This window comes from Bison bison, unplaced genomic scaffold (genome assembly GCF_000754665.1).
Source record: "Bison bison bison isolate TAMUID 2011002044 unplaced genomic scaffold, Bison_UMD1.0 scf7180017864382, whole genome shotgun sequence".
Lineage (NCBI taxonomy): Eukaryota > Metazoa > Chordata > Mammalia > Artiodactyla > Bovidae > Bison > Bison bison.
The window spans coordinates 70,800-86,557 of record NW_011494954.1 but is presented as its reverse complement, the minus strand read 5'-3'; the positions used below and the strand labels follow the sequence as shown (position 1 = coordinate 86,557).

General features: G+C 34.8%; 1 protein-coding gene across 12 annotated transcripts in view; it reads left to right on the top strand.

Moving 5' to 3' along the window:
• The window catches only part of LPHN2 (latrophilin 2), a 202,110-nt gene extending 191,407 nt beyond the window's left edge, over positions 1-10,703 (top strand). For 8 of the 12 annotated variants that reach the window (XM_010857560.1, XM_010857555.1, XM_010857553.1 and 5 more), the window contains 3 exons: positions 586-714; positions 1,257-1,353; positions 6,475-10,703. In XM_010857560.1, coding sequence (XP_010855862.1) covers positions 586-714; positions 1,257-1,353; positions 6,475-7,229 — 981 coding nt within the window. In that variant the 3' untranslated portion in view covers positions 7,230-10,703. Of the gene's footprint in view, positions 1-585; positions 715-1,256; positions 1,354-3,027; positions 3,157-3,393; positions 3,476-6,474 lie in introns of those variants that run through there. The other 4 variants (XM_010857565.1, XM_010857561.1, XM_010857562.1 and 1 more) reach the window with 4 other exon arrangements.
• The last annotated feature ends 5,055 nt before the right edge of the window (positions 10,704-15,758 follow it).

Genomic DNA, 15,758 nt, shown 5'->3' with positions numbered 1-15,758 from the left:
CTAGACATATTCAGAAAATGAGGAAAACATTCCATCCTAATTAATGGCATATGTATCAAAGGACATTATTTCCCCTTTATTCTTATGCCAATGTAGTCTTTCATTATAAAGAAGTTACCCACAACGCTGTGCAATCCAGTTAAAGTTTATGTATTGACCTACCTAAGAGGACATAAAGCATATGAAACTTAAATGACTGAATTACGAGTGGTTAAATGTAATTAAGCAAGGAAAATACTAAATTTTTATCCTATTTTCTTGACATGAGATAGAAAATTGGTTTGACTAAGGCTATTGCTAGAATAAGGCTTTTAAAATATTGCCATTGTATTAATTAATAACATTTGCACTATAATAATAGGGTAGAAAGCATATTTCTACATATTATATCACACTTTAAAATCCTATTAGACTGTCTAGTGGACAGAGGTGTTTTTCCGATTACCAATTCAGTTGAATTTGATTTTGTAATCTCCACGGAAAAGGGTTAGTGGAACTTTTCATCTCCTCTGCTCATTTAATTAGAGAGCAAGAGGAGCAAGTATGTTTATATTAATCCCTTGGTCTCACGGTTATTCCATGCAGGTACGAAAAGAATATGGCAAGTGCTTCAGACATTCATACTGCTGCGGCGGCCTCCCGACTGAGAGTCCCCACAGCTCAGTGAAGGCATCCACTACCAGAACCAGTGCTCGCTATTCCTCTGGCACACAGGTAACAAAGACTTTGACAGCATCTTTAATTAACCTTTATAGAATGCCTTCTGAGACATGTTCTGTTCAGATGCACTAATTGTCTTCTCAGTATAATATCTAGGTAGCAAATACTTGCCCTCTTAGTTTTTTGGTTTTAATATCTTCTTAAGTATTTCTGCAAGATGTTTCTTTAGGTATAAACATCCTTTTTCGAGAGGTATACTTCTTTAAGAAGTACATCACAATAGTTTGATATCCTAAGCTCACATAATACAGGACTCAGGGAGCATTCAATAAACATTTGTTAGTCAACCATCATCTCCACTTTAAACAAAGACAATAATTGAAAATTTCTTTAAGATTAGAAAATTAAATACTCCTTAATAAAGAAACACAGCAATATAGACTTCCTTAGTTTAAGAACAGAATCAATACACATTTTTTTTTAAGTCAAAAGATAATCCTGCACAGATTGTTTAAGGTAAATCTTTGTGTTTCTTTAATGTAAGGTAAGCTTGGGAAAGCTAACATAACATGTGTCTTGCTATTTTATGTTAATAGAGTCGTATAAGAAGGATGTGGAATGACACTGTGAGAAAACAATCTGAATCTTCTTTTATCTCAGGTGACATCAATAGCACTTCAACACTTAATCAAGGTCAGTTACTAGGAAAATTTGAGTTTACTATATAAATTTTGTGCCTTTTGCCAATTTACAATAATTCTAGAGGAAACACTGACTTTTTCTCTCAAATGAGTTTATATCATAAGCTCTTTCTTAAACCTGCTGAGTCATCTTTTATCCTTTATTAAAGTACATATAAATTCTTTTTATTCAGTAATGTAATGCAAAAAGTATAATTTCAAACTCCACGTTAATAGAATAAGGCTGGAAAATGTAATTTCTGAGAGCATACTTTGCCACAGATTAAAATATGTTCCTAGGGATACATATTATTCCTTTCTAAATGTACATTTATGAAAATTTTCTTCTTAAAAAATTAATATAATTAGAATAACTACTGCTCACATTAAACAGTGCCAGTTTTGTAGTAAAAAATCTTATTTGTAAAATTCTTCTGTTTTTGTTTCTTTCAAAAAGTAAATGTTAAAAACATAGTAACTCTTCATAAATAATTAAAATACATGAGCACTTATGAAGTAATTTTTACATTTGAATTGTTATTTTTAATGTGTCTACAATTATAGCCTTATCACATAATCAGTATAATTCTAACTTAAATTAATATGGCAAATAAAATAACTGAGCAAGATAAGGACACAAGTGCATCTACAGACACATATTCCTGAGTACAAGCTTAGTAAATTTTAATGTATTATGAAAAAAATTTTATATGTTCTTAGAGGTAACTTATCAAGTAATTTCAGTTTTGATGTATTATTATAATTTAATATATTTTATCACAATGAAATATTAAAGACATTTTTCATTGTTGGCATTGTTCTGATGAGATTCTGTTTTAAAATGAAAAAAGCATATGTATGGCATCAAAGCCAACTTGAATTTTAAAATATTTTTAGCTAAATTACATTAGCTATGCAAAACATGTTTGATAAGTATTGAAAGGTTTGTAATTTGTCAATTAGAATGAGTGAAATGTGTGTTTATTCCATTGCTCTGATGTTTTACCTAATTCTGTTAAGATGAGTATCAAAAAGGAAATGAATTATTCAATGATTCATTTTTGAAACCTGGCAAATAAGATCATAGAAGGAAAAGTCTTGTTACATAGAATCGGTGAACGGTCTAATAATTCATTATATGCAGTCTCTTTTTTTCCCCTCAGCATGTGTGCTCTTGCATTTACTAAGAGAAGCTTGGTGCAATGCGTCATACTTTTTACGTGTTTGTGAAAGTTGTTTTTCCTCCTGCTTGTGTCAAAGTTGGTATTAACACAGATGTTTTCATGAGGGATAATCCCACACCTGTAAATCCTGAAAGTTTGAGATTCCCTCTTCTGGGCTTCAGTGGTTAGGTTTTTAATATTAAGCAGTAACATCTCGAAACATAATGTTGATCTCTGTGCATTTAATTGCCATTTTTGTTTAACAGTGATTTTGTATAAATTAGTAAATGTCATCCTCAGCAGGTGTTTACTTGGGGGACTTACAAAGCACCTGTGAATTATTGAAATTTAACTTTCCTCTCCCCTTTCTCCTTCAAATTAGTAGTTCAAATACAATCAGAGAATTTCAGCAGATTTTCCTTTGCCAACTTATCCACTACCCTTGATGAATACAAAAAGTACTTTACTGCAACTGTAACACTAAAACGAGAACTGATGTATTTTTTTCTGTTTCTTTGCTTTAGGAATGACTGGCAATTACCTACTAACAAACCCTCTTCTTCGACCCCACGGCACTAACAACCCCTATAACACATTGCTCGCTGAAACAGTTGTATGTAATGCCCCTTCAGCTCCTGTGTTTAACTCACCAGGTGTGCTTATACTTACGAATACAACTACCTTTCTTTGCTGCTAAACAGAGCTCTGATCTTTACCCTTTTTCTAGAATACTCAAGTTGCCATATATTTATTATTATATCCTTAATTTCTCAATTAAAAAGAATTATGGTATTGCCCATGCCAGGCTTCTAAAACTGCACTATATTATAGTATAGTAAAAATTCAGTCATGATAGTATTTACAAATAATTATCCATGTTTTTGACACAGGTGGCATAAATCTTAATATATTATTACAGGACTGACATCACATGGTCCGAGAGCCCATCTTCAAGATTTATATCATTTAGAGGTATCCTATCTATGTAATATACTATTCAGTTGACTCTAAAGCTTGCTGAGAGAGTTTGTTTCTGGCATGACTTAGCTAATAATTTGGATGCCTAGGTATAGAAAACTGCATCCAGCATTATCAATCTAACCAAACTATAGTATAGTGCAGCTTTATGGTAGTTTTTCTTTTTTTCTTAAAAAACTTTGAGAATAAAGTTAATATTAGTTAGTTTCTATCTGTAGTTATTTTGGGGGGAGGAGGAGAGATTGTCACTAACCCATCCTGTATTTTATTATGTTTTCTAATAGCTTATTTATTTTAAAAATATATTTAATATTAACAGAATTTGCAAGATTTGGGGGAAAGTTATTACATAATTACTATTAGCATAAAATTTTTATTTGTAATTGATATTTGTCACTAAATTAAACACAGAACTTCGTTTCCATTTTTTTCTTGAAATTCTTTTTTAACGTAACTGCAGCTTCTCTTTTCATTCTCTTGTTTTTCTTACTTTCCTTATGCTTTCCTCTAGCAACCTACAGAGAGACAAGTATGGGAGTAAAACTTAACTTTGCCTATCAAATGTAAATTTTTTCAGCATGATTTTTAACCGGCACAATTAAAACATAAGTAGCAGTCATGAAGTAGACTCAGCGGGCAAGTGGTTCACAATTTGCAACTCACATGTTTCCAAATTCAAACAGTACATTTACATTTACTGCCTTTTGTCAGTAATAGAGGTCTGTAGCAAATGCTGTTCATACTTAAGTACATGCAATGCTGAAATAATTTGCTTCTTAAAGCCTGAGGTACTGTCAACCCGAATGCTGAATAATTGACTTATCATTTCTGCATTCCCACAGTAATCTTGCTACAGGCTGTGGAAAGTCTTCCAGTGAATTACCTGAACTTGGGCAGAAAAAGTTGCCTCTTCAAAACCAGCCAAAGATGTGCTTAGATCTGCAGTATATCGTAGAAAACACCTTATGGATTATCCAGTATATATTCTTAAATTTATTAAACAACAATACAAAGAAAGAAAAATGACAAGATCATACCTCTATGGAGGAAACAAATGCTAGTGACCGATCCTGTGTCACTGTAATTTAAAACATCAGATGATTCCTAGTAATAGATCTTCTAAAATTTGTGGCACATATATGAATTTATAAAGCTAGTGAATCATGTCAACCAGGCTGAAGGAAGCCTTGCAAAGAATTGTCATTACTTCATTTTGTTATATGTGCCACGGAGCATAATACGAACCGAATTGTCAATTTCTCAAATGTAGAAGTTGGATCAGAATTTTTAAAATAGCATGAGTCAACAATATGATCCCTCCTATTTTCTTATTTTCTGCTAATGATAATTAATTGAGCAATTATGAATTATTTATTGGTTGTGACAATGAGTTTTCTAGGATAATCTGCAGCTTCATAAGTGGAGTAAGCACTAAAAAGGGAAATTTCCTATTTTTTCCAAGAATTATTTTTTTTTTCCTAAACTCCTCCAAGCCTTGCATACAATGCAGCAGCCTCACAGTGGTCAGTTTCATTTCAATAACATCATTTCATTCTTTTTTTTTTCAGACCTATCTGTAGACAAGTGATTTTTTTCTCTAGGATTTTGAGAATGAATAACCTAACTTTCCATGGTACAGACCATTTAATTTTCTCTTAAACTTTTTTTTTTCATCTGCCTGAGAAGCACTGTGATGTCTTAGTTTACATGTTTATGTGTCTAGAAAAATACAAAGAGAGCATGTTATCATATTTTTTTTCCTCCTGAACCTCTTTTCATATCTTCAGCAGATGTATCCAATCTTTCATTCCTTTAGAGATAAAAATATATTAGCCAAGGCTGACACCCTTTTCCCATTCCACAGTTAATACTTATTCTTGGTTTAATTTCTGTGACCCATATTTAAGAAATCTCCTAACATTTCTGCGTTTAACCTCCATGCCCATGGTGTCTGTGGGCCAGTCTCGTACAGTAGACTCTGCTGGTTCATTAGAAGCTGTCACTGTGACTGATGCAGACTGCAGGGCTGCAGGCAAACTTTGACCATTAGAAGCCTGGGGCCATTGCTATTAGAGTATTAGTACCAAAACAAAAGTTCAAAATCATAAGAAATATTCAATGAAAAAGCAAAAGGCTGCTATTGCTGGTAATCTAATTTGTTGAACCCTTGCTCTGACTAAGTTGCTGAGAAGCTCAGAAATTCTTCATCATGTTACAATAAATCATTTTACTTTTTTTTGTATATCAGCTACTCTTAGGCCAGATAGCCTGAGCAGACAGACATGATGTGAGTTGTCCAAAGTGAGTCATTCCACCTGCTGTCTATCGTGTTGTTGGATGGTGCTTGTGGGCCCCTGGTCCAGTCAGTGTGAGAGATGGCTATCTTTGTTTAACACGAAATCTTTGTGTCTGTCCATTTTTTCATTATTTTTTTTTTTACTTCATCTCCAGAAAAAGGAAATGTTAGAATGTTGTTTAAAGAGTTGCTTGCCAGTTTTGTGGGTTTATGTTGTACATTTGCCTTCAGTTTTTGTATGTGACTTATTCCCTTTTAATTTAGTGTTGTTTAGGACAAATTCTGTTAATTTTATTTTTATAAACCATAGTCTCGTACTTTAAAATGTAAATGTCACTAATGAATTGCTTTGCATTAACTATGCAAGGGCATGGAGTGAAGTCTTCTTTGTAAGAGTGTCAGAGATTTGACCAAAAATCAATTGATAAATACCGTCTCCTCAAAATTGATAAATCAACATTCTGTATGCCCTCTTCCCTCCCCAGAAAACAGTATTATTTTTTCACACTTGTTCCTGTTATCTAAGGGGTTGCAACTGTTTACAGTTGGGAACGCGGGAAAGCCTGACACTTCCCAAGTGTTAGCTTTCGAATACAACTTTGTCCTGAACGACATTAAAAAGTTTTGTTCTAAAGAAGTAACAATCCTCTCATCAGGAACAGAGACAGTAATGGGATCCCTCCCTTTTCTGTTTCAGGACATTCACTGAACAATGCCAGGGATACAAGTGCCATGGATACTCTACCGCTAAATGGTAATTTTAACAACAGCTACTCACTGCGCAAGGGGGACTATAATGACAGTGTGCAGGTTGTGGACTGTGGACTAAGTCTGAATGATACTGCTTTTGAGAAGATGATCATTTCAGAATTAGTGCACAACAACCTACGGGGCAGCAGCAAGGCTCACAACCTCGAGCTCACACTACCAGTCAAGCCTGTGATTGGAGGGAGCAGCAGCGAAGATGATGCTATTGTGGCAGATGCTTCATCTCTCATGCATGGTGACAATCCTGGACTGGAGCTCCATCACAAAGAACTCGAGGCCCCGCTCATCCCTCAGAGGACTCACTCCCTTCTGTACCAACCCCAGAAGAAAGCAAAGCCCGAGGGGACTGACAGCTACGTATCCCAGCTGACAGCCGAGGCCGAGGACCATCTCCAGTCCCCCAACAGAGACTCTCTGTACACAAGTATGCCTAACCTTAGGGACTCTCCCTATCAGGAGAGCAGCCCCGACATGGAAGAAGACCTGTCTCCGTCCCGGAGGAGTGAGAATGAGGACATCTACTATAAGAGCATGCCAAACCTTGGAGCTGGCCACCAGCTTCAGATGTGCTACCAGATCAGCAGGGGCAATAGCGATGGTTACATAATCCCCATTAACAAAGAAGGGTGTATTCCAGAAGGAGATGTCAGAGAAGGACAAATGCAGCTGGTGACAAGTCTCTAATAGTGCCACTAAGGAATTCCAGAGGCCACATGCAAGTAATGAATACAGACAGACTCCACTGGCCCTATGCAGCTCCCTCAAACTCCGCTTGAAGAGATGGCCCTGTTGACCTGTGGTTCTCCAGTGTAAAAAAAAAAGATGACTGAACCGTGCAGTTCTGTGAATTTTTATAAAACATAAAAAAACTTTGTATATACACAGAGTATACTAAAATGAATTATTTGTTACAAAGAAAAGAGATGCCAACCAGGTATTTTAAGATTCTGCTGCTGTTTAGAGAAATTGTGAAACAAGCAAAACAGAACTTTCCAGCCATTTTACTGCAGCAGTTTGTGAACTAAATTTGTAAATATGGCTGCACCATTTTTGTAGGCCTGCATTGTATTATATACAAGACGTAGGCTTTAAAATCCTGTGGGACAAATTTACTGTACCTTACTGTTCCTGACAAGACTTGGAAAAGCAGGAGAGATATTCTGCAGCAGTTTGCAGTTGACTGCAAACCTTTTACATTAAGGCAAAGATTGAAAACATGTTTAACCACTAGCAATCAAGCCACAGGCCTTATTTCATATGTTTCCTCAACTGTACAATGAACTCTTCAAAAATGGCTAAAGAAATTATATTTTGTTCTATTGCTAGGGTAAAATAAATACATTTGTGTCCAACTGAAATAGAATTGTCATTAAAAATAATTTTAAAGAGTTTGAAGAAAATATTGTGAAAAGCTCTTGGTTGCACATATGTTATGAAATGTTTTTCCTTACACTTTGTCATGGTAAGTTCTTCCCATTTTCACTTATTTTCCACTGTATACAGTGTTCTGCTTTGACATGTTAGTCCTTATTCTTACATTTAAATTTCTTATTGCCAAAAGAGCGTGTTTTATGGGGGAAAAAACTCTTTGAAGCCAGTTATGCCATGCCTTGCACAAATGTGGTGAAATCTAGAAAAGGTTGTGTGTCACCCCTCTGTTTGTTCTTGAACAGGGGGCAGCGAGGGCACTGGGCACTTCTCACAAACTTTCTAGTGAACAAAAGGTGCCTATTCTTTTTTAAAAAATGAAATAAAACATAAATATTACTCTTCCATATTCCTTCTGCCTATATTTAGTAATTAATTTATTTTATGATAAAGTTCTAATGAAATGTAAATTGTTTCAGCAAAATTCTGCCTTTCTTTTCATCCCTTTGTGTAAACCTGTTAATAATGAGCCCATCACTAATATCCAGTGTAAAGTTTAACACGGTTTGACAGTAAATAAATGTGAATTTTTTCAAGTAGCTAATGTGCCCTTTTATGTATGACATATAATTGGCTTTAATATATGAATACTTTGCCACCCAGCTCACCTTGGGTATACTAGGTCCTTTCACAGTATAACCCACAAATATGCAAAAGAATATACTTCCACTGCCTGATGGCTCTATGTGCTGAAAAGAATATATTTGTATTCTAATTGCCAATTACCAATGCACAAAATCTGGCAGATAGGTTTCAATAGGGAAGTATACTGAAAGTACTTGTGTTTGTTGCATTGCAACAGAGCCAAAACAAATAAAAATGAAAAAAGATGCATTGGAAATTCTCCAAATCTTTAAAAAAACAAAACAAAAACTTTTCAGCAGTATTGAGAAGAAAATTCTAAAACATACTTTTAGAGTTTGAAGATTATAAGTATTCCTATAGGCAGCTACAGATGACGATGTTTTTTATCGTGGGAAGGTTCAAAAATCATATAATTGAATCTCATCAAATAGATTTTTCCTGTCTACATCATCAGCATTTATACCAAATTCTTCTAAACCTTATTGGTTCTCTCAAGTGCTTCCACCAACTTAGAAATCACTTTATTTCATGTGGACACACTTAGTCATGCCTATTTAAAAAGAGTAATAAGAAAAACATTTTAAAGTATTCTTATCTAAATGTGAATGTAGTAAGGTAGATACTATGTAATAAAATATTATCAGTATTTAGTAGGGTCACAATGGAGGAGTGTATTCACATACGGTTAATTCCTAACAAGTTGGAAATTGACCATAAAAATGATATTAATATTCAAACAGATTTAACAGTCCTCTGAGAAGGGTATTCATAGTTCCTTGGGTAAAATTTTACAGGAATTTATAAACCTTTATCTGCTAGAAGAGGACATTATATAATCAAGCATTTTAATTTTCTGCTTTGCTATATATTATCCTGTGCAAATGTGAAATTTTACAATGTAATATGATCTGTACTTCCTAGTATAAAGACCAACTATGGTTAGGTTGGTTCAGTGATGAGTTGCCAAAAAAAAAAAAGGCAGCACTGATCATTCAATTCATAGTATTTCTCTTGAGGCTGTTCTAAAACTGGTATGACGTGAACTAGTGCAGAAGTACTTGGTACCTAAATGGTTAATGTTCTCTTCAGCATAGTTAATTTACAAGTTTTCATATTAGAGAATACAATTTGGAAGCTATCATTCATCTTTCCTGCTGAAAGAATCTCTTTAAAATGAATTTTATTTTAAAAATATATAAATGTTGCCTTAAATTCTATCCATGATTCCCCCATACAGATTAATTTCTTAGGTTTAAAATTATTAAATTATTGACTGATGTATTATCAACCCAGTAGTTTCTTTGGGTCTGCCCAGACTTCACCTGGATATACAATTTCCACATTCTTAATTGTTTCTCTTTGTGGTAGTAAAAACCGTGAATTTTTATAAAGTTACATTATTATACCTTATCTCAGGGACAGTTACTCAACTGGCCTATTAATAATAAGGAATGGTTTTTATTTATTTTAGATTTGGCTTAATAAATGTTAGTCCAGATTGATCGCTTTTATTTTAAAATAAAGGCTTGTGTTTGTTCTCTTCACCAATAGAAAAAAATTATTGCTTATACATCTGTATGTATTCATCATATAGACTTTCAAAATTATTTATGTGGAAGACAATCCCTTAAAAGCCCATAAATGAGTTAAATATGTCAGCAGCTCAACTCATCCACATTCATTTGAGCGTAATTATATATATTAACCAGAAAAACAAGAGCAATAATTATTTGACAGAAAGTTACTGTCACTGTGGTTTCCCCTTGGAAGAAGCATCAGACACAAGTTCACTGCCCAATATTAAGAGAAAAATTCGTGTGCGCTTGTTATATGGGTGTATTCAGGATGCCTGATTTATGTATGTATTTAAATGATAAATGAGAAAATGTAATTTTCCATCAATTCAATTTTGAACCTCACGCTTAAGGCTGACCTTTAAGATGTTCTTGTGGAATAGAGTGTTTTGTAAAAAACTTCAACTTAGTAAAATTTTTATTGCAGTTATACCCTTCTAAGTAGAAAAACTTAAAAGAATGCATACAAGTTGAATTTCTGAAATGAAACAGCTCTTCATATTTTATTGATACTGAAATTTTCTTTAAAGGCAATAATCCCTGCAGTGTTTTAAAAATAAAACTTAGTACCAAGATTTCACATGGTTCTGCGTTCCACATATTTCTCTTTCCATGAAATTGTTGTGTTAAATCTCAAACAGTATGGAAGGTTGAATATAGATGAACATTGCTTCACTGGGTAATACAATTAGTATGCTTCCTGCTAGTGAGTATCACGTTGATTGTGAATAGTCCTTTGATAGCATGTGTTGACAGCCTGGAGCATTAGTGCTCAAGGATGAGTGAATACTAGTGGGTTTGGAGGTTAACTTATGACCATCCTAATTATCATTTGAAATGCAAATTTTCTGTCATGTCACTCTGAGTCTTTCTCCAAACGATCGTAGAGACACATTATGTTAGCTAAATGCACCAAACACAAAAACTTGAATGTTTAAAGATACCACATTTTTGACCACCATGTATTTTGTGTACTTTACTAGTTCAGTTCAGTTCAGTTCAGTCACTCAGTCGTGTCCGACTCTCTGCGACCCCATGAATCGCAGCATGCCAGGCCTCCCTGTCCATCACCAACTCCCGGAGTTCACTCAGACTCACGTCCATCAAGTCAGTGATGCCATCCAGCCACCTCATCCTCTGTTGTCCCCTTCTCCTCCTGACCCCAATCCCTCCCAGCATCAGAGTCTTCCAGTGAGTCAACTCTTCGCATGAGGTGGCCAAAGTACTTTACTAGTACTTTGTTCCAAAATGTATGGGGACTAATGGAAATTCCTGGACATTATCCAAGTTCATTTCAAGGCGCTATGGGCACTGAGCTTTCAAGGCCATATATCTCTATCAGAGGGCATTAAGAAGCTGTAAGTGCACCATGTAATCAGACTAATTAAATATACTGTAAGTGTTTCTCAAATATTGGCAATAGACCACCCCTCATCTCTTAATAAGGCTTTTTTTTTTAGTCTCCATCCTTCTCCTGGTGGCGTTACTGTTTACTGAGTGTGAAGTTTCTCAGAAAGAAGCCTTCAGATGTCAGTTTGACTTTTAAAGCCTATTGTTTTAACTTGTATATTTTTTTCTGAATTCATGCATTGTGAAATGCTGTTAGGTATGCTGGCACTAACATTATAAATCACTCTATGAAATAAGAAACAACAGAACAGGTAACTCAGTATAACAGAGCTAACCAAACCCTTTACTATGGGGAAAAAATTGCCCCATGAGTCTTTCACACGTTTTTCTACTACGTGTTTATTAAAGCTCTTAGAAATGTGTAAAAGGCATAGTTAAGTAAACCAATGTTGGGTGAGAATAAGAGACTAGTGATGAACAATCAATTTTTGAGTGGTTTACTGAATATATTTTTCATAAGCATTTTTATATTGTGTGTCAGAACTAAGCTTTTAAAAAGCATGTTGGCAGTCACAGCAACATGGCTTTTTTTGTTTGATTTTATTAGGCAAAAAATGACTAATCTTTTGTTCTTTTCTTAGAAAACTGACAGCTACTACATAGAACACCCAGGAACAATGATAGGTATCAGAGATATTGATTAGATGAAAGACTCATTTATGTTTCTCTCCTGAAATATCAATCTTAATAAACAGATGGCTTTTAACCAAAACATGGCAGTAGTGCATAGTAAAGCCTTTTAACACTGTAATAAAGAAGCTACAAAACAAAATTGCTTCCTAATTTTTAAAGATATCTCAGACTCAATGATTTTGTCCCATTTAATACTTTTCATAATATTGCAACAAGATTAAAAGTACTAGCACCTACCATTTAATAAATGCTTCATACATGCCACACTCTGAACTAAATACTTTAAATACTAAATACTTTATTGCAGTTAATCCTCTTAACAATCCTCTGAGAAGGGTGCTCATTATCCACTTTTGCAAAAGAAAAGTAATTTGCTCAAGGCCTTGCGCTAGCATCTGTTTGGCTCCAGAGTTTGAGCATTTAACCAACATGTACCACCTCTGGTTTCACTCAGGGTCCCAAGCATATCTCTTGCACCTCGTGGACTGTTTCTCTGCTGGTAGAGAAGTTTGTTTGTTTTGAATCCATAGAGTTATAAAAGAAATGCAGTTAAAAAAAAAAAAGTCAGTTTAAATAGGTCAAAGAGTTTCAGAGGAAGATATCCCTGCTAAAAGATAATTATTTACCTCAGATTTTAGAAGTGGGGCTGTTAGCTGGGTAGTAGTCAGATGTAGTTTATTAGTTACTGATTTGCTCCCTGTGGAACTAACTTAAAAGACAGTCATGAAGCAGTTGTAGTAGGGAAAAAAAAAATCACAAGATTTTGAGTCAGGATGTTACATTTTTAATCCTTACCTGACCAAGAAAATAATACTGGTTTACCTAGTCAATCTGATCAATAACCACAAAAAATGAGAAACAATTTATTCATCTACATGCTTTTTATTTGTTTCACAACTGAGCCATAACTATAATGGAAAAGGCATGTGAAAATCACAATATTTGATTTCTCTTCAATTCTTTTAAAAATTAATAGTTGTTTTAAGTAGTGTGTGTGTTTGAGAGAGAGAGGATGCGTATGTGTGCATTTCAAACAGGACGTTTCAAGTTCATAGTCTAACTTTGTCTTTAACATTTGGCCAGAGACCTTTCCTGTGAACAGTGAAGTGTTTGGACTAAAATAGTGTGTATATATATATATATATTTTTTTTTTTTTTTTTTCCCCAAAAAAGTGTTCTGCAGAGCCTTGGAATTAAGTGTGTCGAGCTCAGAAGGACAAGCAGATTAGGGATTCTCTGTGAGTTAAGTTGTTCACTGTCCTGGGATTCTCTGTGAGTTAAGTTGTTCACTGTCTAAAGACAGGCATTATACTGAGCTTTATGATTTATTGCATTTGTTCTCACAGCTATGGAGGGTAAGTGTTTTTATAAGTGAAGAAGCTGAGCCCCTACGTACGTCACCTTAACCGACTGCACAGCTGTGGGTGAGAATTAGACCTTAGCTGGGTGCCCAAGCCAGGCTCCTCTGGATTCTGCCTCTGGGGAGTGCCTGGCCCACCCAAGTTGCCTGGGGCTCTCCAACAGTCGGGGCCACAAAGGTGTGTGTTCCCACTTTCTAAGGAACTGCACATTACCTAGCTGGCTCTGGGTGATGGTGATAAGGGGGACAGGAGACCTTGTGCTGTGGGTTCCTACCCCTTGCCCTCGCCGCTGCAGCTGAGGACTGTCTGTCTGCACAGCCTTGCTGGGCCTTACTCCTGTCCCTGGCTCCTTCCTGTCCCCCTTTATTTTTTTTTCTTCTCTGTTTCTTTCCTCAAGTGTTTTGGTTTTAATTTTCCCCTGCTTTTTTTGTGTGTGTTATTTACTTGATTTAAAAACATTTTATCTACTTTTATTTAACGTCATTTCATAGATTTTAGCCTTTTTTCTTACTAGAATGTATTTTAGTCTGGATTTCCTCTTTCATCACATTGTCTTCTGGTTCTTTTAAAAATCTGGCTTTTTAAAAATATCCCATGTGTTTTATATTATTTTTTAGTCTTAACCATTACTCTTTATTGGAATATAAGGTCATTTACATTCAAATTTCTCCTCAATTTTACTTTTCAGTTTCCTTCTGGTTTTCCTCTTACACTTCACATTCTTTAAAAATTTTGAAAATCTTTCTTTTTAATTTTTCTTTCTTTCCTTTTTTCTTTTTTAATAGTTAGCAAGAGTTATAACCACAAAGATAGTAGCATTGAAAAAGCCTCCAGTATTTCAGTCTTACTTGTTATTCTTACATATTTATCCCAATTTTAGTGTTCATTTTATATGGTAAGATATTCATATAAATAATTTAATGAAGTAGAGGTATTAACGGTTATGGAAACTTTGGATTCACACAGACATAGGTTTAAGCCTTTGCTCTCTCTTGGGCAAGTTACTTAACCTCTCTCAAATTGTTTCCTCCTCCGTAAAATTGGAATCAGCCTACCTTGCCAAGGGTTGCTGTGCGGATTAGAAGTAATGTATGTAAAGTGCCTTAGCACAGCTCCTGGCATGTGATAGGCACTCAATAGATCGTAGCTTTTTTTTTTTTTTCTTTCAGAAGATACTGTGAGTAGCATAAACATCTCCTGACTTTGAGTTTTGTAAAAGTAATCAGTCATCAGGACTTCAACTGGATTGTCATTATCTGCCTCAAGCCATGTGGACAGGATGTATCAGTAACACTTTCATGAACAATGCAGATACAGCCACTAGGCTTCCTGCTCTAGGGGATGAATGACTGTAAGGAGCACTCAGGGGCTGCAGGGATCCAGGTTGATGAGAGCCAAGGGAATGAGTCTCTTGGAATATTATTATAGTTTAGTTAATTAAGAAATATTTATCTTATGCAAAGAAGTTTATCATTCAGTTTTTCTACTTCTCCACTTTCTCTTTTGTCATTCTTTCTTACAAAGTAATAGACAAGTCTCTTGCTTTTCCTTAATAAATACTGATTAAGTATTTACTACATGTTCATGCATAAAAGTAAGTGGTAGAACACAGAAGTGAAGGATGTCCCTGCCCTTAAATTAATGATGTTGATAACTAGTATATATTGATCTGTACGTACTGTTTGCAAAGTTCTGAATTTAAACCCTTCATGAATATTATTTCATTTAAAATAGTAATTTTTATAATAATTCCATGACATAAAAACTATTATTGTCTACATTTTATAAGTGAATAAAGTGAGGCTTAGTATAATGAAGTAACATACTTCAAAATTAAAGGGATATTTAAAAGGATAATTACAACACAATAAGATAAAGATATAACTATTGTGTACTGAGAAAAGCTTTGTTGAAGAGATAGTACTGGAGGTGTGTTTAGAAGGATTAAGTAGAGTTTGCTAAGAGAACATAGTAGAAAGTGTTCTAGATGGATGGAAAATTATGAAAGGCCAACAGGTTTGAAAAGGCAGGAGATGATTTGAGTGAGAAGTCCAGTGAGGCTGGAAAAGTATGACGTTGTGTACCAAAAGTCTGGGATGATAGATTAAGGCCAGATTGAGAGGGGCCTGGAATACCCTGTGGGTGCTTAACCTGATGTCTGCTATTTTATGCCCATGTTGAAAGAGGGAACAGGGATTGGTACTAGTGTACAGTGAGTTCTC